This window comes from Echeneis naucrates, chromosome 18 (assembly GCF_900963305.1).
Source record: "Echeneis naucrates chromosome 18, fEcheNa1.1, whole genome shotgun sequence".
Classification (NCBI taxonomy): domain Eukaryota; kingdom Metazoa; phylum Chordata; class Actinopteri; order Carangiformes; family Echeneidae; genus Echeneis; species Echeneis naucrates.
The window spans coordinates 12,544,123-12,571,850 of record NC_042528.1 but is presented as its reverse complement, the minus strand read 5'-3'; the positions used below and the strand labels follow the sequence as shown (position 1 = coordinate 12,571,850).

General features: G+C 39.4%; 1 protein-coding gene across 7 annotated transcripts in view; it reads right to left on the bottom strand.

Moving 5' to 3' along the window:
* Window positions 1–27,728, bottom strand: part of pde5ab (phosphodiesterase 5A, cGMP-specific, b) — a 75,861-nt gene that overhangs the window by 7,785 nt on the left and 40,348 nt on the right. For 5 of the 7 annotated variants that reach the window (XM_029526139.1, XM_029526136.1, XM_029526141.1 and 2 more), the window contains 12 exons: window positions 20,379–20,446; window positions 13,210–13,330; window positions 13,023–13,107; window positions 12,405–12,580; window positions 9,535–9,594; window positions 5,913–6,059; window positions 3,772–3,897; window positions 3,006–3,100; window positions 2,796–2,883; window positions 2,180–2,280; window positions 1,390–1,467; window positions 587–650 (listed from right to left, as the gene is read on the bottom strand). In XM_029526139.1, the coding sequence (XP_029381999.1) occupies window positions 587–650; window positions 1,390–1,467; window positions 2,180–2,280; window positions 2,796–2,883; window positions 3,006–3,100; window positions 3,772–3,897; window positions 5,913–6,059; window positions 9,535–9,594; window positions 12,405–12,580; window positions 13,023–13,107; window positions 13,210–13,330; window positions 20,379–20,446 (1,209 nt within the window). The remainder of the gene's footprint in view (window positions 1–586; window positions 651–1,389; window positions 1,468–2,179; window positions 2,281–2,795; window positions 2,884–3,005; window positions 3,101–3,771; window positions 3,898–5,912; window positions 6,060–9,534; window positions 9,595–12,404; window positions 12,581–13,022; window positions 13,108–13,209; window positions 13,331–20,378; window positions 20,447–27,728) is intronic. The other 2 variants (XM_029526137.1, XM_029526138.1) reach the window with 2 other exon arrangements.

Sequence of the window (27,728 nt, the reverse complement as noted above, 5' to 3'; positions counted from 1 at the left end):
ATCCCAATTATGCATCTTGGTGTCATGCCTTCCCCATGTAAGCAACACACAGGTTTACATCATTCATACATTCAGCCTTCCCTCCCCACAAGCATCAATGAGCCCTGACCTCATTAAAATTCATGCAGCCATTGCAAGAGCTATACAATTAATACATTCAATCAAATTTAATTTACATTATAAAAATGTCAAGGTTTTTTTGTCACTTTCAAAAACCTTTGTTACCATACATTGTAATTTCATTTGTTCTGTGGGTGTCAAGTGATTTACAGTAAGATGAGTGTAGTGGACAACTGATGTGACAATAAAAGTCCCAGTGACAGTGAGATGAAAATGTGGCAAAACCCAATAAATACATTATACTTCAGACTGCTGATTCCCTTATTGTTCATTATGATGTTTCATATTTAATGTCTCAGACAAGACCAAAGAAAAGAAAAAGACTGAAACTAGAAGGTAAAACAGAAAGAAAATTATACATTAGAGCAACATGTACGAGAAGAAAATAAAAACTTTGCTGGAAAAGGAACACAGGGAGAGAGTGAGAAAGAGAGAATATATTATGGATAAATTAGACTTTCTATACCCTCTTCTGCACTGGCCAAGGCTTGGTGATGGCTGAGATGTCACATGCAGTCATCAGCATTGACCTTAAGGGAGAGACACATTGATATTTACATACCATCCGATGGGACTAACAGCTAGTGTGGCCTTGTTATTTGCAGCGTTGCTACTTTTAGTGGCTCTCTTTGATGCCCTTTGACTCTCTTTAGCAGATACGACAACCTTAAATTCTATTTTTTTTTTTTTTTGGACTCTATCCAGAAAATGTACGCATATTTTTTGTTGTTGTTTTTACTTTGTTTCAATAAAATGTTTAAAATGTCCTCCATTCTTTGGCATTCATCAAAAGTTTTTTATATATATATCACGATCTATTGTTACAAATTGACAAAATAAAAAATGAATTAGTTGTATAGAATGTGCTACATCTAAATCTAGTAATTAATACATTAAGAGTGTTCTACATATAAAGCTCCTTCTTACTTATATAAATCTTATAATGCACATTCAAGTTTTTATATTATTATTACATATTGTCATTTTTTGAGTAGCATAAAGTCACTGTTTTCATTATAGTGCTATTGAAAATATCTGAAACTGGTTCTTGGAACAATTTCTAGGCAAATATAACTCCTCCTTAAACTGTACATTGTTAAACGTAACTTCTAGTATATCATATTTATTTCACATAAATGCATGGCAGTGAATGCATTCACATTGCAATAATATGAGCTATCTCTCAAAATAAAAGCCTCTGTACTATGGCTACGTTGGCAGTTTTGTAATCCACAAGGCAGATTGAAGTTTTAAGGCATTTGCACTGACCTCAGTAAGTCTCTGTGATGTTCATCCTCCCAAACAAACTGGTTGTTCTTGGTGAGCTCAAAAAACTCCCCTCGCCTTCTGATAGCACAAACACATACAGTGACACAGCAATTATCCTCATACATAATCTGTTTACCTTCTCAGCCTCCCACTGTCTAGACTGATAGAGGACTGAAATAAGTTCTGAAATGACTGAACTTGATTCAGAAAATTACTTGACAAATGATTAGCTGACAGAGGGAGCGACAAAAAGTATATAACATTCCCATTCTCTTAATGTTTCTACATATTTCTGACTCTTACTGTTCCACACTGTTTTGCATATTACACCTTGTTGTACTACCCCAAGGGGAAAAAAAATCCAACTGCATCTTTAGAAACAAATTCAACATTGCCAATGAAGAGGAAGAGAAACAATTATCTGAGGTTTGAGATTTTTACATTACACTCAGATATTTGGTTAAAGAGGACAAATGACTTGGTTCATCCTCCATAATGTGTGTTCTTTCAGTCCAGCCTATCAGTCTGACCACTACACTGATCAGACATAACTTTATAACCACCTGGCTAATATTGTGTATGGCCACCTTTTGCCACCAACCAGTCCTGATCCATCCAGCCATGGACACCCTGAGACTACAGATGTAAATTAGAATTTTAATCACCTTAATGAACACATATGATGGTGACCCCCTTCCTTTGCTCAGCTTAAAATGACCTTTCTTGTTCTATCCTTCACTTTATCCCTCTCCAGCCACATTTACATCTGGGCATGACATTTGGTACCTACTTCATGTACAGGGCAAGGTCAGTGGCAAGAATAGCCCTCTCGATCATCTTCAGAGTGGTCTTGTACTCATCCAGGGAGAGACTGCTCAGGATCTGGTTTCCCTGGAGAGGAAACAATTGCTTTGTCACTATTGTTCAACATCCATCCATCCATCTTCATCTTCTTATCTGGGGTTGGGTTGTGGGGCTTGTTCAACATGCATTTTGAGAATAAGATGTATGAAACAAAAAACTACAATTTAAATAAAAAAGCTATGATTATAAATAAACCAGTTCAAATGAAAAACAGTCGGGTTTGGAACGATAACATTTTGGCCAAAAACAAACAATTTCCTACAGTTTACAAGTAGAAACCTGCTAAATTAATTAAATTGTGATGTACAGGTAAGATTGGTGAAAAGTAATGTGGGACAAGTGTAAATCAGGAGTTTTTTAACTGTCTGATAATGCCGATAAACCTCATTGACCCTGAGCTCATCTATAGGGGCAAATAGGAGCATTTTATGTAAACATAGGGCAGCATGGTGGCAGAGTGGTTAGCGCTGTTGCCCCACAATAAGAAGGTCAAGGGTTTGGTTTCCAGGAATGTGTATGATTTAGTGGGTGGATCCACTTACAGAGCTGTTGAGGATCATGAGACACTGGTCGAAATGGTGGTGTTCCATGGTGGAGTGGCAGTAGAGCTGGGCCAGTGGATGGTCACTCCTGAACACCACACACAGTAAGTAAGAAACATACAGTGCAGATAGAGTTTGCTCCCACACGCACATATATAATGTAAAATACATACTTGGGACATATATATGACTCATACTCTGCTGCTCTACCTCTGTATGTAGGAGTTGTTGACTCCTCTGTGGTCTAGATCATGGCATAGAGTTGCAATCATCAGAGCCAGGACTTCCACATCACTCAAGTAATTCTGCCAGGAGATGGATGTGTGGATGAAGAGAGGGGAGAACAAGACGAGGATAGAACAAATGCGAAAAAAATACACACAGCAGCTGGTTTTCATATGACAATCTGTTGCGATGATAAAACTAGACAAAGGCCTCATGGCCATGTACACACAGTGCTGTTGTAGCTCATTGGCAGTGTGGGCGCTCGGTTAGGCATGCCTCTTGGAGTGGACCACGAAGCCATATGTGCATATTGTAAAGCAGCTTTTACACCATATCTGCTAATGTTTTATCTTCGCTGTGCTGAAAGTGTCTTCCCTTCACTTTCTTGCTCTCTTTCCCGACTGTGAATGGAAATGAATTGAAGTGTACTGCTAACTATCTGCTCCAGTAGCCAGCCTCTCGCTGTCTCTCTCACTATACACATAACCTGTGTATTCTGAGCTTTGCTACGTGTGTGACACTATCTAACTTCCAAATAATGCTGTTCTCCTGTCTGCTCAACAAGCCCCTGCCATCTTCAACAGGACAGTCATGTCCACAATAGACAGAATGATTTGCAAAGAGTTGCCCGAATCCTTCTAAAACCAAACCTGAAAAGATGCTGACCAAAAACATCTCTTTTAAAATTTGAGCCAAAATCATAAAAGTCAGTTGTCAGCTCATCAGCCTAACTGAAGATGGCTGCACTAACCTGTAAGCGTCCTGACTTGAGCAGAGCAAACATGCATTGAGCTGTGTTGAAGGCATGTCTCCAATTGTGATAGGCCACATTCTTCCTGTAGTTCTTCTTCACACTGAGAATCCACTGGCACAAACTCTGGAGGCAAAGTGCAGAAGGAGATTTATTCAGCTTTCTTTCAGTTTTCTTTTTCTTTTCCAGTTTCCTATCTGCACATCCAAAAAAATAAATACATAAATAAATAAAATAATAATCCACCAATTCCTGAGAAAACATTTTTAATATGTTATTGAGAGTACTCCTTGTGGTTCACCAGCTAGTCTATAACAACCTATACCTGTTGCTGAAGTCAGTTTCATTTTGGGCTGTAATTTCAAACAACAATGTACAAAAGGCTAAAAGGCTCCATCAAAGTGATAATATGTTAAACCACTAATTAACATAGATCTGAGTCCCAATATAAGACAAGTCTTGTACAGTACTGACAAGGAAATGTGCAGTTAATTGAATAACCACAAACTGACCTGGAGCCAATCAGTTCTTTCAGGCTCTGGTTCAGCCCAATTACATTACTGATCTACATTTTTTACAAGTGATTGGCTATTATTGCCCAATTTTCTACAGGTCCATTTTTGCCACAAAAACAGCCCTGACCCTGGAAGCCCAGACCTTCAAAGCTGAGCTGGAGTATGTGGACCAAGACGTTAGCAGTAGGTCTTTAAGTTCTAAAACTTGTGGAGCCTTCATGGATTAGACTTGTTTAGGTTGGTGTTACATGTCAGAGGAACATCCACATAATTTAAAGAACCTAGGTTTCCCAGCAGGACATTTTCCAGAGCATCACAGTGCCTCCCCCAGTCTTCTTCTTCTTCTTCATGTATTGAGGTAAGTGAGACTTTTCATTAGACCAGGCAAACTTCCTCCATTGCTCTGTAGTCCAAGTCTACCCCTTGCAGACACTTGAGACAATGGACAGAGGTCAGCATGGACACCCTGTAATTAGGAAACAAGTTGCTGCACAGTTAAACCCTCGGAGCCATGAAACTCCAAGGTAGTCAGTGTGTCTGTACTCTTTGTGAATGTCAAACTGACAAGCGCCACTGCTTGAGGGCACTAATCGCCTCTAATCAAAGCTTCTCTTCATGAGGCCTCCCTCCGCAGGCACTCCCAAGGTCAGCCACCAGCATACAAGGACCTCTTCACATGAAGAGTGCTGAGGATGTGAGCCAAACCCACCAGTAAACCAGGCTTTTATCATTTTCCATGACAGAAAGAAAGATAGTATTGAGGTCTAATGAGACCCCTGATAAGGAGATGACTTTACAGTATACAGTCATCAGCCTCTGACAGTTGAGGTGAATAACATGGATTATCTGTTACCATGGTAACTGTTATCATGGTAACCTGAAGTTGATGGTTAGATAGGAAAAATGGTCAAGTGAGAGCACAAGAGACACTTTGACGACCAAACTGTGATGACTGAGCAATAGCAACTGCAACACTGCAGCTCTGGGGGACGTTCCTGGAAACCCACAGTGGCAACTGGCAACAATACACATTGATGTTTGTGGAAAGTAAAGACTGGTTCATATCTGATCCAACAGAAAAGATCTCGTAACTCAAACTGCTAAAAAAGCTATTGCTGCTTCTGTGAGAAGACATGGGACTAGGATGCATCATAGAAGACAACAAGTCGGTGGATACGCTGTGATGCTTTGGAAAAAAATCTGCTGGAAAACCTTGTATTCCTTGTACAGAATCACACTTTAATTGCATAACAATGCTGGGTCGAGTAATGTTGGATGTGTTCTGATAAAAGGGAAAGTGAGAGAGATGATGAAGTTAAAACGTGGGCTTGAGGATAGAAAACAAAAGGAGTCCAATTCTGATGGATTAGAGGAACCGCTTGTGAGTGGACTGAACTTCGCCACATTGTCCAGGACATATTTACAAAAGTTATTACAGTCAGTATTCAGAGAAGATTGGCAAATAAGGGTGCTAGGAAAGGACTACAAAAAACAGATTTTTACCAAAAATAAGGTCTCGTCTGTTATCTTAAGAGTTAGTGGCGTCTGCCCAGGGTTTGTCACAAAATCACACTGTGGGCCAATGTGTTGGATGGTCAGATGAACCTGAGAAAGGTCTGCTCCTACCGTGTGCTTCATCTGGAAGTTCTGGACCAGGTTGAGGTCTACAAACATGCGGATGGTAGCCAATGTGGTTTGGGTGTCTGACAAGTCAAAGTCACTGAAGCTGAAGTCCAAGAGATGCAGCGACTGGGCTGATGGAACTGTGGCTATCTTCAGGACACACAAAACCAACAAATATAAAGAGAGGTCGCAGACTCAGTAACACATGAATGTTAAAGAATAACATCCACTTTATTTAGTAGGAGTAATTGCTGGTAATCACATAGTAAAGATACAAATGTTTCACTTTTTCTGACTTAATAACTCATGTGACATACCTCAATTGTATATAATTAAATCAGTTTTGTTCTAAAATGTGACAAATAAAATGCTTTGTGGTTTGCTGAAATATGTGATATTATTATATTATAGTATATTATTATGGGGGGCAACATGGTGGTAGTGGATGATCAGTGCCTCTGTGGATTTCCTCTTGGTATTCCGGTTTCCTCCCACAGTCCAAAGACATGCATGTTTGAGTTAACTGGTGATTCTAAATCGTCTGTAGGTCTGAGTGTGAGTGGGAGTGGTTGTTTGTCTCTGTATGTTGTCCTTGCAATGGACTGGCTAGCTGTCCAGGGTGTACCCCACCCTCACTCAGTTTAAGCTGGGATTGGCTCCAGCACCCTAAAGCTGGCAGGAGTGGCAGGAGATGAGTAAATGAATGAAGATTATTATGGCCTTTTTTTACAAATATCACAGCGAAGTAGATCCTCTCAACTCTTTCCTCCCCAATTACTGATTACCAACAAGAAATTCAATGAGTTGCAGGTACTAAAAAGTGGCTCACGAGTACTATAAGCACCTCCTTCATGAATAGACAGTTTGAGTCACACAGCATCTCACTGGGACTTTGGTTATACTGGTTAGTTAAACACTGATTTCATTTAGGTATGTGATATTGCATTGATTAAATGTAAGGGAGGCATAAGCCTTGGAGGTTTTATTTTATTATTTAGGTTGTACCTGCAAAAAAAAATTCTAACAAATTGTTTCTCAGTTTTCATCTGTCTCAGCAGTCAGGTAAACTTGTCACTGTGAACTACACAGCATTTTGTTTGATAATATTGGTTTTGAGATAATATTGTTGGGCCAGATTGATTGCGCTCTGTGCTGAATGTATGTAAGTGACTGAATTTCTGGGTAAAAAGCAATGTCCCAGTCATGGCACATTCCCTGCAAGATTTACCTAAATCACTTTAATCTGTTATACAATCATTGTTGTGTTTTTTTCTTTTTTTTCACACTGTTCTCGCAGCTGGTAAAATATACCATACTATAATGAATTTCTTGTGTATTTGCTGAAATTTTTTTTTTTTCTTCTATTGCAAATACCTTAAACTATGACTTGGGCAATCATGCTATGAGGCTGAAGATATGCTTCATTTGGGCAATATTATTCAGAAGCACAGTATCAATTTTCACTGGCATGCAGCTCAGAAGCTATATCTGTTTATGTAGCCAAATTAAACTAATCAGCTAATCAGACTTTAGGCATGTCTTAAAAACATAAAGACCTGGATGATCTGCAACTTTTTACTTTACTGAACTCAGACAAAACTGAAGTAATTGTACTTGGCCCTAAGCAACTTACAGAGAAGTATTATTTGATTATTATTTGGCATTAGTTTGGCCTCCAGCTTCACTTTTAGTAATCTTGAAATCATTTTTGATCAGGGCATTTCCAGTGTCCCTCATATAAAACAAGTCTCTAGAACAGCCTTCTTTCACCTAAGATCAGAAACATCCCATCTCAAAAAGATGCAGAAAAACTAGTCCATGTATTTGTCTAGACTAGACTACGGCAACTCATTACTCATCAGGATGTCCCAACAAATCTCTGAAAAGCCTTCTTTTCTCCCAGTAAAATTCTGAATAAAATATAAAACCCTTCTCCTAACATACAAAGCTCTTAATGGTCAAGCTCCATCATATCTCAGAGTGCTCATAGTTCCTTACTGTCCCAGGAAGTCACTTTACTCTCTGGATGTAGGTTCATTTATGATTGGTAGAGTGTGACGGCCCTGCCTATTTTATTATGGGTTTTCCTCTTTGGTGACGTAATTGTTTGTTTTTTCTCAAGGTAATCAGCTGATGTAATAAACTTGATCAGGGGCACCTGGGCCCGGTGCGCCAGAGAATAAAAGTGCCAGTTGCTGACAGCCAGTTCTTTTCCTCCTCGCCAGTGCCACTGCTTCAGGGTCCTGCTCAATGCCTGCTGTTGCAATAGTTATCATTACACACTACTTATCATTTCCTATTGTCACTTCTTCTACTAAATACCCAATTTCCCCTACTGCTAACATTTATAAGTGTGGATTTAGTTTTACCAGGCTTCGGTCATTATTTACATCTGTATGTTATGCTTGCATTTCCTATTTCTCTCTCACTGTCTGTCTCTCTCAGCCCAACCAGTCAAGGCAGATGGCTGCCCTCCCCGAGCCCGGTTCTGCCCGAAATGTCTGCCTCTTAGAGGAAGTTTTTCCTTGCCACTGTTGCAAAGTGCTTGCTCTTGGAGGAAAAAAGTGCTTTTGAATTAATTTATATAAATTAATAAGATAAATGTATTTCATTTTATTTGTGATTATTGTTATGGTTTGGACAATGACTAATGACCTGAGAGAGGGAAGTGATCCTGAAGCAGATTTTATCTAGATGAGAACAGTAAAAAAAAATAAATAAATAAAGATGGCATGGCAGCAATATGCTTCTGTAGACCCGGCACAAACACTCGAGGTTTAACTTTTTCTGTTTTAATTCGCAAATACATATACTAAATATGCAGTGAATGAAGTGACAACACTTTAAACCAAAACTGATTACTTCACTGTGATATAACACTGTTATGTAAACGCTTACTCAGATAGCAGGAAGAATACATTGTGACCATATTTTATACAGGTATACAAAAATCAACACCAAAATACACCCAGGCCTCTATGTCTACTTTGCATCAGGAACAATATTTTCTGAAACTTCAATTTTTTTTTTAAATTTGTTTTCTTCACACGCTGTCTAAAATTTTTGCTTTCTGAAATGTCTTCTGTTTTGCTGTTTAATATTTTTTTCTGAAGTATTGCACACAGTTTCTCAATATATCATTCATCAATTCATCCATGCCATTTAACCTTTAGTTAAGGTTTCATGTAGACAATATCAAATAGACACTGTTAGCCAATCCCAGCTGATAACGGGTGAAGTTGGGGTTCACAGGGTTGACATTCAGAGACAAATAAGGGTTAGGGCTTTAAATTCTGTAAATATGGATGCCCTATGTGAATCCAAGTCTAGTGTTGAAGGTGGTTATGTTAATTCAGTATAATAAGTGCTGACGCACTGAAATTGTGTGCATGAATGTGGAGGCATTCTGAGGAAACATCTAGAATTGCAATATTGGCACTTGCTGATTTGGCTGAGTGGTGTTGTGTTGCATGGCACTCTGCTTCCTCTGACCTTCAAGTACATCTGGCTGTTTGTGTTTGTACCTTTGTACCATTGGATGTTGTGCATATTATATAATTAATGTGTTGTTGGACATTAATGTGCATTTGTGTATTGTTGAATGAAAAAAAAAAAAGGAATTTACCACGGTTACCTGGAGTTCCCGGGATTCTTCTTCTGCAGCGGAAGCATGATATGACAGGACCTGGAACACACACCAGCAGATGAGATGATAGAAAGCCCGTGGGCCATATCAGGTTTTTTTTTTTTTTTTTTTTCGGTTAAATGGGGGCCTAAATTGAAGTACAATGAAACTGAGGTCAGGGGAATGTGTGAAGTAACGTTTAATTGATCAAACAAAGTAGTCTTTGATCAATCAAACAAATGACAAAGATCAAAGTGACAAATTACATTATTAATGCTATGAAACTGATTATATTTAGAAAATACACAAGATAGTGAATGTATGAAATGGACCATTTACTCTAGTTAAGGACTACAGGTCCTAAAATTTGCACTGCATATTTTCTAATGCAGAGAAAATAATGGTATATGGCTACAACTTTTCCTCACTATCGCGCCCTCCTACTAATGCTGTGTCAGAAAGAGTTATGCATAAATTTGCTAAGTACTCCCTGCACTTCAGGGTCTAACTTCACTGTTTTATGATCAAAGACTCAGAGATTCTGTTTCCCAACTTCAGTCTAAAAAGCAAATCTTGTCCCAGTTTCTTCAGAACTACTTTTTTGATTTTTTGATGTCTAGTGACAGGTGACAGCATCATTTGAGCAAAAACTGTATTTTCCAAGGATAGTGGCCCTCTACCACTTTACTGTGGAGGAGTGATGACAGCATAGTTAAGAACTGAAGAAAAGCTTTTTACAGTCTGTTTCTAAACATTCTAGCATGGTGTAAACTTTTCCTTTTCAGAAACGTTTCAACCTGCTCATCAGTCCTGCTCTGTACTGTGTAGGATCATTTTCATTCGTCCATTCATTCATTCATCTTCTACTGCTTATTCATTTCCAGGTCATGGGGGATGCTGGAGCCAAACCCAGCTCACGCAGGATGAGGGCAGGGTACACCCTGGAAAGGTCACCAGTCCATCACTGGGCCGACACACAGAAATGGACAGAGACGAACAACCACTTACACTCACACTCAGAACTATGGACAAATTAAAATCACCAATCAACCTAAACATGCAACATCTGGACACTGGGAGGAAACTGGAGTACCTGGAGGAAACCCATGCAAGCACAGGGAGAACATACAAACTCCACAAAGAAAAACCCCAGAGCTGGGAATGGAATCCACAAACTTCTTGCTCTAACCACTGTGTCACCATGGTGCCAGGCTCTGACCAATTAGAGGAGAACCTGCTTTTGCTGGGTGAGGTTGGTGTCAGTTGTAGCTGAAAGGAGGAATCACCTCTGACAACCTCATGCTGACAGCTTCTGCATGGACAAATCACAGTGTGCCGGTTTGTGTGTCAGGATTAAACCCATGCCACAAAATAGAGGACATTAAAAAAGATTGAGTGTGTGTGGGCTCACTTATAATGAATTTGTGCTGTCGAAAGTATCAAGAAGCAGCTTGAAAAGTCCGCCTGCCTTGCTTGATTGTCACTCGCACACCCACAAACAACATTATCAGAGATGCTCTCACACACATTGCAATTCTCTATACCACACACTCTCCCACGAAACTCAACAACCACATTTAAACACTTAATCCCACACTTCACTCTGACATTAATGTGAAAAACAATGCAACATTATCCCTGAAACCAAGTCAAGTGCCAGGATAAAATCTGGTTCACCCATATTATATATTTTACCTAATTTTATATACTTAACTATTGACCCGAATATAGCGTTTTATTAATTATCACTATAAATTCTGTCGGGTATAGATTCCATTATATTAATTAAAATCTTTTCATTTGGAAGATGCTCTAATCCAAAGAAATTTTTTTATGGAGGGCAATCAGTGCAGCTTCAGTGTAGAAGCCTTGTTGGTAGTACGAACTGCTGAACTGTGAACACACAGTTCCAGAATCGCCTCTGGTAAGTCCCTTTAGACCTGATGGCCAACTGGAGTCCAAATGAGGCTGGAAGTTTGGTTGACCATTTGTTTCGATGAGATGGTGATAATGATGGTTATTGTGGTAATTTACAGAAACCTTCAACTAGTTCTGAGGAGACATATGTGTGTTTAGGTAGAAATTATCAAATGAATGATATCATCTACCAAACACAGGCAGGAAACGTGTGTTATTGTTGAAGGAAGTGCATGAAGTCTGACTGCATGCAACTACATGCTTGACATTTCAAGGAGAAAACAAATATTCCCAACCAAGATACCATTTGGATGCAGTTAACAGCTAACAAATACAAGGCTTTCAGACCTCTCAGTTTGGGGTTTTAATATACAGAATCTAAAGAGACTTTTATTTAAAATTTAAAAATTTTAAAACATAGACTATAAAAATTAATTCTTTCATTATTACATTTATGAAGTTGAAGACTTAATTTTACCCTTGGGGCAAAGATGTGAGTTTCAGCAATGCAGTTATACATTTTTCCACCCAGCACACATATTGTCTAAATGGAAAATGTACTTATTGTTCCTGGAACAAGCTCTTGGATTGATTGATGTAAAACACATTTGTTTTAAACTGGTAAGTAAACAGCTGTGAATGCTAATGTTATCAATAGTTAAACAAATGTTGCATTGTACATATAGCAAAGTATAATATTAGCATTGTAAATAAATGTGGCGTCCTTATCTTCCATCATTCTTCAAAAATATTATTACCCAGAATTTTAACATTTTGGTTAAGGCTGATTTCATAACTTTTGCTAGTTTAAGCCTGCAATTATCAAAGCTAGCACAGGGCAGTTTGACCTTGCTTTGAAGTGAACTCAACAGTGTTTATTACCACAGACTGACCTGAAAGCACAAGGTAAAACACCCTTTTTCCAAAGTGTGTATGTGTGTGTGTTAGCATACCTCCAGAGTTACCTCCTGCTTTGCCATGGCTCTCTCCACAGTTTCGTACATCTGTGTATTTTGGATTCCGAGACCACAGAAGATGGCAAACGCCTCCAGGAACTGCTCATCATTCCTATTGAATGCCTTGACGCTGCCTGACTCTTCATCAATCTTGTTCACCAACTGACAAACCCCTACATGGACACAGAAAACACACGTTGCCAAGCCAATCATGGTCCCCTTTTCACGGGTGCCACAGAATCCATGCTAGAATTCACGTTATATAAATATTGGGCTATGTAGTACTTTAGCTGTACAAATCTGTACTGTCAAAAGTCAGTAAAAAGACTTGTACAGTGCTGATGGAAATCAAGTAATATCACACAATTCCTTAAACCTCATGAATCTCCTTCAAAAACATTGAGGAGCTTGAGGAGAAGAAGCGAAATAATATACAACACAGACAGTCCACTGCTGGGATGTTTACAGCTATGGCACATAAGAGACATTGCACTGTTTATCTTGACAACCCATGCTGGGTTTTTGCTTTTGAACAACAGATGTTTAGACGATCATGGAGGGATGAAAGAGGTTATATAAAACTCTTCAAAAGAGAGTGAGAGAGAGATATCCTACCTATGACTTTGTCCTTTTTGCCATTTCTGATGGGAGTGCAGAGCAAACTCTTTATCTGGTTGCTGACATGATCTGGGTTTTCACTCTGTGAAACAACAAATGAGTGGTAAGTGAATGCTAAGCAGTTACTGATGGAAAATAACAAATAAACCTGAGTTGGGAAAAGGAGAAACAGAAGAGTACTGACTATCCAAGGGAAGTGTTGGTCCTTGGTAACGTCTGCAATGTTGAGAGGCTGCATGGTGTTTTTAACATACTGAGCATACATGTAGTTAATCTGAGTGACATCATGAGGAGACCCTGAACACCTGAGGAGACACAAAAAACAGAAATTCTCAACCTAACTGTGCAGAATGACTCCGAACATTGCCCTGATCAACCCTTAAAACCCTGCAGAACGAGTGATGATTTGCCTTTTTAACATTTCAATGCGATGAAACAACAGTTTGAAGAGATTGAGTAAGTTTTTCATTCAGACATAGGGACTCACACTTGATATAAGACTTCTCCCCAAAAGACTTGACAGTTGAATTGGATTTTATTTTATTGGTAGCTAATTCTTCACCAAGGTCTGTTTTGTACAATTATGCAAAAAGTGTGGAAGTGATCTGCGCTAATTTTTGTAGAGGCACTGGTCATGGCTTGGGGGAAGAGCCTGTTAAATTTTAGGGCAGATCTGGATCAATTACTTCGACTTTTTTTAATGTGTTGGGCAAGAAGTGACAAATTAAGAGACAGGAAAATTCCTGGTGGACCAGCCTGGTTGTTGCATAGCATTTAGTAACTAAAGAGACACAGGTAAAAGACAATAAGGCCAAGGTGATTTTCCCGGTCTGCAGTGGACAGACATGCCAAAAGTGGTCCAAGGAAGGAAAACTGCTGGGAGACCCTCGGCCCTGCCATCAATCTCGATGTTGCTTTGACATGCATTATCAGCCTAAACCTGGTTCAGACAAAGTCCAGCCCTTCATGGTTACAGTATTTGCTAATGTCAGTGGCCTCTTTCAGCAGGATAATGTTCCCTATCACACTGCAAAAACAGTTCAGGAGGTTTGAGGAACAACAAGCAGTTCAAGTTGACTGGATCCAAATTCCCCTGATGTCATACCAATCCAGCATCTGTTGCATGAGCTGGATCAACAAGTCCCACCATGGAGGCCACCTCACAATTTCCAGGACTTAAAGGACCAGCTGGTAAAGTCAGTCCAGACAGCACAGTTTACCTTCAGAGGTCCAGAGGAGTCCAGGACTCGATTGGTAAAGGCTGTTTTGTTGGCTAAAGGCTGATACAAATGGGTTGGTGCTCATAATGTTATGGCTAATTGGTATAGAAGTGGAAAATATGACAGTCTCTGCTCTTTCTCGCACACATATACAAACCATCCCACCCCAGCCAAAGTAATTTTTGTCTTAACCTCAAATTATGTTTATATATCATTTTGCCTCATTCATCATGCACTATTACAGCTGACTTTGGTTGGAGTAAAGAAAACAAACAGGGTTATTAAGTACTGACAGATGTGAGCGATGGCCTCAGCTTTTAGACCTTAGACTGCAAGGTGGACTCTAACTGCCAGACTGCAGCTCTATCATTACCTATCAGGTGCTTTACTGCTTAGCGCTATTGGCGTGGAGGTTGTGGCAATAAGTAAAACAAAACACATGGAGAATTGGACTCCACTAGACATTTCAAGGTGGGGACACTAGGACCAAGGTTTCCCACTTTTGGTAAGTCCTGACCCCTAGAAACATCTTCCAGAAATGCAGATGTGGGAGATGTTCTGACTGATTTGCCTAGACCTATGGGACTTTTATCCTTTCCAAAGTCACATCCTCACACTTGATAGTACAGTACATACAGTATTGTACATACAGTATAAAAAGTGTTTCTTTATAATGAATTTTGACTGTTTTACATCTACTTTTCTGGTGTGGATCTAAGTGTGTGTGTGTGCATGCTTGGAGGTTTCAGTCTATCCAATTATAACAATGTGTTCTTTCTAGTCTGGCCTCAATTTACACACACACACATTCAAGGCAATGCTATGTGGTACTTACATTACCTCAAGTTTAATCAACCAAACCCACAATTCCTATGCCTCTCTCTATGATTGACTGAAATGTGGCCACAAAGAAGAAACAGCATCAATAAAGAACCATGACAGCGCATCACTGGCTTTCAATTCAGGATCACAATGAATCTCTAAATCTGGATTACTTATAGCACTATGTTAACTCCCCAAAATGCTCTGTCTGTGGTTCAGCAGTTGCTCAGCTCAACTGAATGTCCTGCTTTAGTAGAATAGAACCTTTGTCATTGCGAAGCCACAGCCTGGCGATAATGTCGCTATAAAAAGCTTCCTGTGGTTCCAGCTGGTCAAAGCTAACATCCTGCTGGGGCTCTTCGCCTCTTGCCCAGTTGGAGCTGCCCAGTTTTCCTGCATCGCAACCACACCGGAGGAAATCCAGCACATACACACAGTTTTATTTAAAGTGAATTATTAGGTCTAAATAGGGAAGAAAGCCATGAGAGAAGGCTGTAAAAAATGAGACGCAGCAGAAAATGAGACAAGATAAGACATCTGGTCTGTGTCTTCCTTGACAGTTGTGATCTTCACAACTGTTCGCTTTCCTCTTCTTTGCACAAGCTATAATTGCACACACAGATATAAGAAATTGAAAAAAAAAAAGGTCTCAGTTGTGTGTTGTTATGTTTGCAGAGATTTACACATCATAGCTGGTGATTAGCTGTTAATGACTACATATCCATTAGCTGTAGATATCTGGCTGCCATGCTGACAGCTTCCTTGTTTGAGACACAGGCCTTAGCTAGAACAAAAAGCATTCAGAACAGAACCATTAATCACTTCCACACAAAAAAACAAAACAAAACACAAAATACTACTGTAAGAAACCTTGGAGTAATTTTTGACCAGGACATGTCCTTTGTCCCTCACATAAAACAAGTTAGTCGGGCAGCTTTGTTCCACCTGAGAAACATTAGGAAAATCAGAAACATCCTTTCTCAGGATGATGCAGAAAAACTAGTCCTAGATGCAGAAAAACTAGGCTGGACTACTGTAACTCATTACTATCTGGATGTCCAAACAAATCTCTAAAAGGCCTTCAATTAATTCAGAACGCTGCTGCACGAATATTAACAGGAACAGGAAGAGATCATATCTCTCCCGTGTTAGCTGCTCTTCATTGGCTGCCAGTAAAATATAGAATAGAATTCAAAATCCTTCTTTTAATGTATAAAGCTCTTAATGGCCAAGCTCCATCATATCTCAGAGAGCTCATAGTTCCTTACTGTCCTAGCAGGCCACTCCGCTCTCTAGATGGAGGTTTACTTGTGGTTCCTAGAGTCTCCAAGAGTAAATCTGGAGGCAGATCGTTCAGTTATCAGGCTCCTCTTTAATGGAACCAACTTCCAGTATCGCTCCGGGGGGCAGACTCTTTAGTAATTTTCAAGACCAGGCTTAAAACGTTCCTGTATGACAGAGCTTATAGTTAAAAAGTTAAAGTCCTCTACTCTTTAGCTATGCTGCTATAGGCCTAGGCTGCTGGGGGAAGGACTGAGCTTCTCTCTCTCTCTCCCCCTCTCCCTCTTTCTCTCTCCCTCCCTCCTTGCATGCGCTGATAAGAACCATCCTTCTTAAAAAACACCCAGTTCTAAGCAATTATACTGCATTTACTAACCATGCTTTGCCAAAGTCTCTGTCTCTCCCAGTTCCTCTCCTCTCTCTCCTCCTCATCCTGCAGGTGGTGACTCATCGCCATCCCATGTTCCTGCAAAACCTGCTGGTCCCATATTTCATGAATTCTGCACTACAGCTCAACTCCATGAACTCCATGCAGCAACATGTTCCTGCCTCCCCCCCCCCCCCCTCCAATGTCTCTCTCTCTCTCTCTCTCTCCTCTCTCTCTCTCCCACTCTCAACCCAACCGGTCGAGGCAGATGGCCGCCCCCCCTGAGCCTGGTTCTGCTCGAGGTTTCTGCCTCTTAAAGGAAGTTTTTCCTTGCCACTGTTGGCAAGTGTTTGCTCATCGGGGGATCTGTTGTGTCTCTTTAAATAAATTTATAAAGAGTTTGGTCTAGACCTGCTCTATATGTAAAGTGCCTTGATGTAACTTTGTTATGATTTGGCGCTATACCAATAAATCTGATTTGATTTGATTTGCTTTGAAAATAGAGCAAGTTTTGAAAAGACTTTCCATTGTAAGTATTCATATATTTCGATTCTGTGATAATTTATTAACTTCATGTGAAGTGTTTTGTTTTAGCTGTATACATTTTTGGCCCACTCATCTAGAATGTATTTTTTTTAATCTGTTTGGATTTATTGACTGCAAAAACTTTGAAGCTGAACAGTAACTGCTCAGAATTCCATGGGCACCAAAGGTTTTCTTCTCTTTATCTATGAAAATCTACATCTGAATTTGATGCGGTTGTGTCCAATTGATGTGTTTTGAATGGGGACAAACTGTTTAGACTTTGGAAAATTGTTTAACATCTCCTTTTGAAAACAGGAACCTCAAATGTCAGACAGCTACATCTGCTTCACTAATAAAAGGAGGGTCACAATCTGTGTTCTCTATCAGGTATCAGGTTTCAGTGACTTTTTCTGCCAGGGTAAAGTGCAAAAGCAGAGCCGATAAAAGCTTACAGACAAAGCAATAGTCCAAATACTATACTATATAGATATCAGCATTAGCTGCATGCTTTAAGCTTTCTTAGCTTTTGAGCTGAAGGATAATGCAGTTCATACTTCATTACTGTCAACAAAAAGGACAGCTAGTGTGTCAGCACTTTTTTTTTTTTTTTAATTTCCACTGATGCTGGTGGCTCTCAGATAGATGTAGATGGCGTTACTTTCATCTGTGGATTTATACATATGTGGTGTATTCATGATTCATTCAGTTCATTCAGTTCTTCTAGATGCGCGGATGCAATTCTAAGTGTATGCTGACTATACACAGTGACCATCACTCAAGTAGTTGAAAAAGGTGAAAATATTTTAGCCTTTACAAGTACTGACACATACACAGAGTTTCGCCGGCTGAGATTTGGATTGAATTTTAGATGCTGTGTACAGTGAAGGCCAGGCCACCACAGAAAACAGGGGTGTTTCTATCTCATTGCATCTTAAATCTGATTACTATTCACATCTTCACTCTTCCAGGCTGGGGTTTATGCCAGGGAACTCTGCAGCTGTTGTCTCCTCCACTCCTTTGACACCTTCTGACACCATGACCCTCATGCTGCCATTGTACAGTATATTCTATTTTGCACGTTATACCCTTTAATACACTTCATGGTTTGTTTACCCCTTTGAGACTCCACCCCTGCACCCTGAGACAGATTTTTATACTCCTCTATTTGTATAATGCAGTATATTTGTGTCAAAATTTATTTCACCGATTCCCAAGAACACCTTTGATTGAACTGGACAGTTGGAATATCGTAGTCACTAGTTTTCCAGGGAGGAAAAACTGTTTAAAAGAAAGACGAAGCTCAAAGTGACAGACAGCCCTCCTTTGACCACAAAGTTCCCCCAAAAGGAGCACACATTGGAAACTGTGCATTGGTTGGAGAAGTTGTAAATTTGTCGTTCAGGTACTTTTTTGTGTTTTACATTTTGTTGATGAAGTTGACAAAAACACAAATACAATGCATGTCGAACTCTGCAGTGTTACTGGAGCCAATTCCAGCTGGTGTAGGGTGAGGATGAGGTCCACATACGGGCACTTTGGGGTCACCACTTAACCTAACATGCATGTATTTGGACTGGGGGATCAAGAGGGAGCCCACACAGGCACAGGACTCTACACAGAAAGGGGTTCAAATACAGTTCATCACACTGCTACCCACCTTTACACCAGTGTGCTGCCTTTAGAATGGTTCAGTGTAAATATTACGATTGCCAAGAACTTGTTTTACTGAGCAATAAACATGGGACCATTTCTTGAAGCAAAAAAGAATGGTCAGTAAAGGTTGATTACAATGAGCCAATGAAAGATGGTCAATGTTCATGCAGTGGTTGGTCTCCACAAATAAATCAGTTCACCTTCTGCTCCAAATATGGTTGCAAAAAAACAAGATGGTTATGGAAAAAAACAAACTGGAGGCTCTCACAAACTTGTGGGTGACTTTACGGTGGGTTTACATTTTAACTGTTCAACACAAATATTCAAATAAAGCCAAAGGAAACAGTACAGCGCTTTGCCCAGTCATGTTGGTGCTACCAGATTCTTTTACAAGTAGTTGTGGAAACTCACTGTGAATACCTCATCCATGCCCTCTTTTCCTCAAGCTTTTAGGATGAAACTCCTCAAACTCTTGAATAAAATTATAGAAGAACTGCAGTTAAGTAGTAAAAAAGTTATAGCAGGTTGACATTCTCTGTCATTTCCCAGAAGTGAGAAAAATGTTTAATGTTGTTCATGTTGTTCATAAGAATGAGATTTCAACATGTCATGACTTTCATTAGCGCATAGATTTTCTTACTATAAAGTGTTCATAAAAATTGTTTTATTACCCTTCTATAGATGGGAATACGTTTCACAGACAGCATAATTATGAATTTAAGAAGAGAAACCAGTTAGGGAAGAGGGAAGCAAAAGCAAAACAGAAGTGAAAATAAAGTTGCAAAACCACTCACACCCACACACAGGTAATAGGAAAATAAACAACTGTTCCACTAAACCACCATATCAGAAAAATAGCTTCCATATGCATTAAGAATGCATGTTCTCCTCAAAAAAACTTTGTCTGTGCATGAATGATAGTTAGCTTTTCATTGAAATGTCTCGGATCGGCTTCAAAAATGCAGGAAAGCCCATTTCATCGTGATAAAAAGGTTGTGATTGAAAGCTGTCAAATCGACCCCAATCACAGTGTATGAAGCCAAGGGAGACCAGCTAATGAGAAAAAGATCAGACATCTGGGAATATGGCGTGTGGAGGAGGTGGATTACCTCAAAAAGATCCTGGAGGGTTGCATTTCAGCTCAGCAGACTTACAGGCAGTGTATTGAGCCACTTTGCCTTGCCTATTCTCTTTAAGTTCAAAGTCGCTGACTAGGCACAATAAGGGCCTTCATTGATGGCAACAATTGCTTTATATCGCCCTATTTTTCTGTTTCTTCCTGCATGTGATGACAATGTATCCTTGTGTAACTGCCCATTACACCAACATCATCTAAAGGGCTGGGTCGGAGAGGAAAGGACTTGGTTGCAAATGCCATGAAACATTAGCGCTAATAACTGGTGGAAATAGCTGGAATACGCCCCAAGTTCAATCTGCAGGATTTTTTATTTAATAACAGGTTTCAGCTGAGGGTGAACGCCTTACCTTTTGGGAGTGTCTTGGACTTCACCCAACTCCCTGTATTCCATGTGAAAGACACTGGAGAAGGAGTTCTGCAAAAAGAATAAAGAGGGGTTTATTTGTTTGGGATATTAAGACAGACTTACGGTAGGACAGGAGGGGGGTTGCATGTGCTCAGTAATTGCCATTAGGAACATAAATACATTAATGGTATTGCTTCTGTCAAGCTCAATCACAGAAAAAAAGAGGACTTCCATGTTTTTTTTTTTTTTTTTTTTTGCAGTCCACAGTGTTTTTTGTTTTGTTTTGTTTTTTTTGGCCATATCAATTTCTTCATTCCCTTCAATTAGGGCCATTATGACTAAACCCAGTTAAGCGGTAAGACGCTGCATACTGTCCAAAAATGTGTCTCCCAGCATGAGGAAAGGAGTGTTGATCTATTACCTATCCAGTGTTGCCAGAAGGAGAGTTTATTTCAACATTCCAGTGCTCTTTTCTTCTTCCCTCCTTATATGGACTTGTTTTCTCTTAACCTGCACTCCCAAACCCTCGCAAAGGATCCTTTTTCCATTTTTAAGAGGTGGGGACAGGATGTTAGAAATAGACAAGGCTTCTTCGTTTTTAGACCCCCCCTCACCCCACCACCTTTGCTTGGTGGCTTCAGTCTACCATGATCTATCTAGATGAGGGCAATGAATCTTATATAAACAGAAAAAAAGGGGGCGGAAAGTTTTACATTTATTGGCATCTCTGGCAAAGGACGAGGTTTATAAGTGGATGACACACAAAAAATTGACTTTTCCATTACCTTTCGAGAAGGAGGCCTGAAGCTTAGTGACATTTAATATTCAGCTTAATATTCTGGACAGTTCACCAATCTATCGTAGGGCCAACATATGGAGAAAGATACCCATTCAGGCTTACACTCATACCTACAGGCAGATATGAGTCAATCAACCAACTTAAAGCTTGTGTCTTTGGACTATGGAATAAAGGCACAGTACCCAGACAGAACCCATGCCGGCATTGATAGGACACGCAGCACCGAACAGAAAGGTGACAGGTCTACCGCTTTCTCCAAAGAGTGAACAGGATGAGGCTGTGGACAGGTTTTTATTACATATTTTATGCTGTAGAATAAAATGTCTTGAGCTTTCTTAACCACATAATTTGTTACAGTAAGACAGGAAGACATAAAGACAGAACTTAAAGTGCAGATATGGGTATGACATGAACACTGTGTATACTCAAACACTGTGTTCACCAGACTCACAGCTTAATCCAGAATTACAGTCAGGGTTAAACATCACAGGAGAATAACTCTGTCTTTCTAGATGTAAGATCCTATAACATTTCTTTTACACACATATCCACATCCAAGCATGAACATTCACATACAACACCATGTCCAAATAGATACCACAATGTGCAGTAAAGTGTGTGAACCAACACAGGCCACCATCTTAAAAACTCTTGTGTTATTGTTGGTCCAGTAAGTAAAGACCATCAAAGCCATTTACTAGACTTCCTCCTTTCCAAGATAAAGGGTTACGCTCAAATCCACAGAGCGATGGGTCCAGCTTGAGAAGGTACAGACATTTAACACTGACAGGCCTATCACAAAGACAAGGCCAGTTAAAAAGAAACAATCTTCAAGTAAATGTTTAGCAAGGAAAGACAAAGCAGAGAAAGAAAAGCTGTGGGTTGAGGGTGGAGAGGTCAGGAGCTCCGCCTCTGAATGGCTTTCCTACCTGAACTCTGTGTTGTTTTTTTTTTTGCCTTAGTTGGAATCTCCCCACTCTCTGATTCCTTGGTCTATGCTAACATGTTTTAAGTGCGTGTCATGACCTCCCTCTTTGTGTGCATTCAGTCTGTGCTCATTCAAAAGTCTGTGGTTCTCCCCTTTCTGTATGCTGCTATGTAGCTTTTTTACCTGTTGTTGCTGTGCTGCCTGTGCTTTGGTCTTTTCAGGCCGGCAACAAGTATGCAGGGCTGCTTTTGCTCATTAAATTACCTTCACTGCTTGTCAGTGCATTTAGATACTGAGCAGGAAGGGGTATAAAATCAAAAGCAAGTCACTGTTACATTTTTTAATTTGTTGTTGCCTCAAAGCAAGATGTTACTGATTCAAAGTGGAGCATTATCATATGAAATTTACACATAATAAATTGAGTGTCATTGGTCATTTGTCTCAGTTGCCCAAACCCTAGAAAGACCAGTGGTGTGGAAATTGGTCTGGAAACCATAGGTGGGATAACACCAACACAGAGACAGACAGACAGACAGACAGACAGACAGACAGACAGACAGACAGACAGATAGATAGATAGATAGATAGATAGATAGATAGATAGATAGATAGATAGATAGATAGATAGATATCTTGTATGTATCTTGTATGCCATTCCCCTTCCAATTAAACCAGCCGTGCCAATGAAGACCTTGTTTTATCCTATTTATAGGGCATCCCATTGGATCCCAGACATAAGACACATGACAATGCCTTAATTTAGCCAATTCTTAAAATCAACTACTAAAAATAAAACTTAAAATCTGACTTCTCCTCTTCTCTTACAACCAGATTTTGTTACCAATGGCTGCAGAAAGTACTACAGCAGCTGCTGACTTCTCCAAACTACCTCAAAATGATATTCACTAATTTTTGAGGTGACAAGAAAAGAGACATTTTTATTTTATTTTGTTTTAGTTATCATGGCTTATTTTAATAAAGTAATAAAGTTCTCAGTGACAAAAACATTTTCATGTTGAAAGTAACACTGGTGAGCGGTTTAGAAAAGTATTGCGTGAAATAAAACTTTAAAATAACTGTGTACAATAAAACCTTTTAGAACATGAGCTCTGTTGTGTCTGACCTGACAATGAATATATTCTGAAAATAACAGTTGTTCAAAGTTGTTATGTAACTTTTATGAAAGCTGCTCTCAGAGCCTGTACAGAGTTTATAACAAGTCATCTTATAATAAATAAAGGTTGCATTAAACACCCTTGTTTTGTAACCTAATACAAACTACTTCAACAACTTTGCACTTCCCATCTAATTGACTCTGACCTTAACATGAGGATCGAGTGTGGATCAGCTATGTAGTTGATACTTTGTGGAACCGATATTTACAGTAACTTGACATTCAGTAGAGGCAGCCATCAACCCGGTGGAATGAATTCTTGGTTGGGTTAACTGCTGTGTTGTGAGCCAAGTTCAATCATGTGGGTAAATCAAGATTAAATGAAAATGAAATTAAATTAAATTAAATGAAAATTTTTGCTCCTTCCTGTGAAAAATAAATCCTCTATGTTTGCTTCTCTCCAAAAAAAAAGAATAAATAAATAAAATAAAATAAATAAATAAATCACTAAGTCTAGCAGAAGCCTGTCCCTGATCATGAAGAATAAAACTACATATTCTGCCCACCCAGAACAGACATCTGCTTCTAAATAGTGGCCATTTTAACCTTCACAGATGGTCCAAAATAAAGCAGTCTGGTCTGCACGTCACTCGGCTACCCAATGAGCTATACTGGCTACCAATGGTTGCTGCAACTATGTTCACTAGTGCTTTCATTTCATTCAGCCCGATGCTGCTGCTCAGCCTCTGAATGTCCTCTGGAATGAAAAATCTAAAATTCTTTTGTGTCATCATGCTTGCATATAACAAAATGTTTGTGGCCGTGTACAATCAACACAAGGTCAATGTCAAGACATTGGAGACAATGTCAGGACACAGAAAGCAATTTGAGTAACTGTAAATGTACAAACCTTGGAAATTAAAAGATACACTCATAATAAATTAGTTCCAAACTCTTTCCACCTTTACTATGACCTACAATGTTTGCAATTCAATTAATGTGACTCTGTCAAACCCCAAATTGGGTTCAGCTGTCACCTGACATTAAGTTAGTTGCATCTTACTGCCAGAGCCATGTTCCAGCAGAGAGTTTCAAAGGCGATTTTGCTGAATGGTATCAGTCAGGAGAAGGGGAACATTAAAGGCGCTGCAGGAATTTCTCACAAGTACTGGTTGTGTACTACATGTGACAACAATCCACAACATGGATTCCTCACATGTCTTGACCATTGGGCAAGGTGGTAAGACAGGAGCCTTTCTTCTAAAGGAACACATCCAAACCTTGTTAAATATGGTGAAATGTGTTCTGGTCTGATGAGCCAAATGTTGAACTTTTGGACCATGATTTTGAAAGATATGTATCCTGGCAATTTAACTGGCTGTGTAGACTTTTGATATCCATTCTGAAAGATATATTATGAAAAACATAATTTTTTGAGGAAATTTTCATAGTTATGGGTAGAATATGTGTCAAACTGTTCATATGTGTGTTCAAAAATGTGTCTGTGATTGTGTGTGCACATGTGATTTGACATGTGCTACTGTGTGCATGTGCAAGTTACATTTTCTCAGATAGCGCTGCACCAGGCCTGAAGTAAGCACATGGAGGAGGGGAACAGGGTTAGGGTTGGCTTTCAAACTGCAAAACCCTAAAATGCGACATATGTGAGCTCCTGTGAGAACAGAAGCCTCAGTAGTTCACTCTCTCTGTTCGCTGTTTGATTTCAGCTCAGCTTGTATTCATTTCAAAATGACAGTCAGAGGAAAAGTTTGAAGAAACAGACTACCTTAAACTTATTTTTTTCAGTTATGTCTTTCAACTCAAGAACATATACTTTTACTGGAGGGAGTTCTTTCTCCCTTTGTTTGATTTGCACACTTGCCATTACAATTATTTCAAAGCCTCATTATCACTTACTCCTCCCTCCCTCCTTTTCCCTCTCAGCTATTATTCCTTTACCTTCTTTAACAATGCAATATAAGTAGGTTAGTTGCTGTAATTAAGGTGAGTTTCAGTGCTCCTCATCTTCCCTGCAGCCAGAAAACCAGAGCTATTCAGTTGGACCTCTGTAAAAAAAAAAAATAAAAAATCAACAATTTCTTGTGTGCCGTGCACAAAGAGCAGTGGACATGTGTATGATTTATTCCACTGTTGTTAGCTATTATTGTACCATAGCATTTACACTCCCCATTATGTGCGTTTTCTGCTGATTTAGTTTTTGTTCTTTGTTTCAGTGGTATTGCCCTGTGTTTTATTTTTACGGGTTAGATGTCAACTGTGAATTATCACACAATAAGCTCCAACATGAAGGTGTACAGCAAAAGGCCCCTCCCACTAAAGCAGTCCCAAATTAAAAATATTTTCTCAGGGCCCTGCTCTGAGGCTGAAGCCACCATGAGCCACCGTGTCCACCATGAGCACAAAACACCCACAGACTTGGAAAACAAAGCAACCACAGTTGAGCCAACTCCCAGGGTCAGTATGAAGTGGTATGCACCTAAATCTGACAGACAAGGGAGGCTCCAACTTTCACATTTAGTGTAGACCACAACACTTATATCATTTATCTTTTGACATGTGCAGTCCATATAGAGGCTAACATCAATAAATCCAATCTCCTTTTGCCTGCATGTAACAAAACTCATGTCATGTTCTTTTTGGATTTGTGGTGTGAAATGATGTACTCCCACCCCACATACCGCTCAACGGCATGAGCATAGGGAAGGCAAACAGGATTTTTTTTTATATATACTGACCCAAAGGCTGTATGTAACAAGAGGCATATTTAGTTTTACAGTCAGGTTTGTTTGGACAGTGACACATTTTGCTTTTGACATCACCACAGCAGATTTGGAATGAAGCAGCAAAATAGCACAATAACTGTTCAGGAATAAAAAGTACTTATGTAGACTGCCCATTAACAGAGGATAAAAGTGACTGGAGAAAGAAATACAATTTTGAAGACAAGAATAATAACTAATATATGGAAGATTTTGTTCTTGCTCTCAGAGTTTGATTCTTTGAGGTGCTGCCAAAGTTGTACTGTAGTCTACTCCTGCCCTTAGGTTTGTTTTGAGCATATGCAGGTGACTTGCTTGGCTATTGAAAGATTCTTGTTCCAAACCTGGGAAGGGTTTGTGAAGGGTTTCCTGGCAGTCTAAAGTGGCCTTCCTGGTGGTTTGTACTTGATCCTCTTGGTTGTAGACTTTGACAGTAAATCCAGAGTATTCTTGATTGTGGTCAATTCTATCCCAATCTTTGATCATCCACTTTGTATGTCTCTCTTTGGGGTCTTTCAGGCTTTTGGTATTGATGTTGCTTGCAAATGCATTTTAGTGCATTTATACATCCTCAGTCCACTTGCTGAAAGGCAGTCCAGATGGCTTATCGGTCCATCACTTTATAACAGGGTAAGAGGACAAACTCCATTATAAACTGCTTGCCAGTCAATTGTCTAATGACTTCTTGCCTCAAGAAATTACGTTAAAGAGGAGGGTTGTTATGCTGTTACACCTGAAAGAAACTTAAATCACATAAATAAGATTTTGACTCTTGATTTCAAATCTGCTGTGGTGGTAAGATTTATAAGTGTGCAAGTGTGTTTTGACACATTAAGGTATTTGATCCAGTATGTGTTTAACTTTATGACTACAGTATATATTAAACCAGAACCATCAGAATCCAGGCCATATCAGGGGCAGAAGAAGCCACAGTCCTTCTGATATTTGGAATGAATGTTTGGAAGGAAATGCTGAAATGAGTTGGAGCACACCTACAGAGATATGGGAATACTACAACCGTACTCATTTATCAATCTCCCTCAGTGTATGACAGTTAATTTTCTTCCTTTTCCTTTTTGCTTGCTGTCTGTGCATCTGAAGTGTGAAGTGTGCTAGTATGTACTTTCCAGACATTGCAACGCCTGGAGGGCAACAAGCCAAAAAAAAATCCTACAGGGTTAACACAGTGCTGAGTGTATGTGTGTATGTGTGTGTGACAAACTGTACTTCCTTACTGTACAGAGAATGTATTTCTTCTCGCTGTCTTAAGTCTGCCTGACATGAAACATTTTGTTGAAAGCAGCTTTTTATTTCCCCCTGTTAAAATGTTTCACTTTTCAACCAGTGAAATAAAACAGCCCTCTATTATTTTCAGTTAATTGGGTTTTTTTTTAAACTATCAAAAATGTCCAAATGTGTTATTGTTGGCCCATTAGCTGAAGACTAGGGTCTGAGCGTGAACTATTAATGCTGTTGTTATTTTAATTGTGCATTTGACTTGCCCTCTCTGTCATGATCTGAGACGTTCTCCTGCTGAAAGAGCTTTCCTTCCTTGCCTGCGATCATCTTACTTAAGGAAGTTAAGGAGTTATTAATATTACTATAATACTTGAATATGATACCTAAAAACTGTTCTTGTTATTATCGTATCCAAGTATGGATGATGGCTGACCTGAATGCTTGTATGTTTCGTTCATGTTCCTTTCCATTCTCAAATACGTCTGTGTATA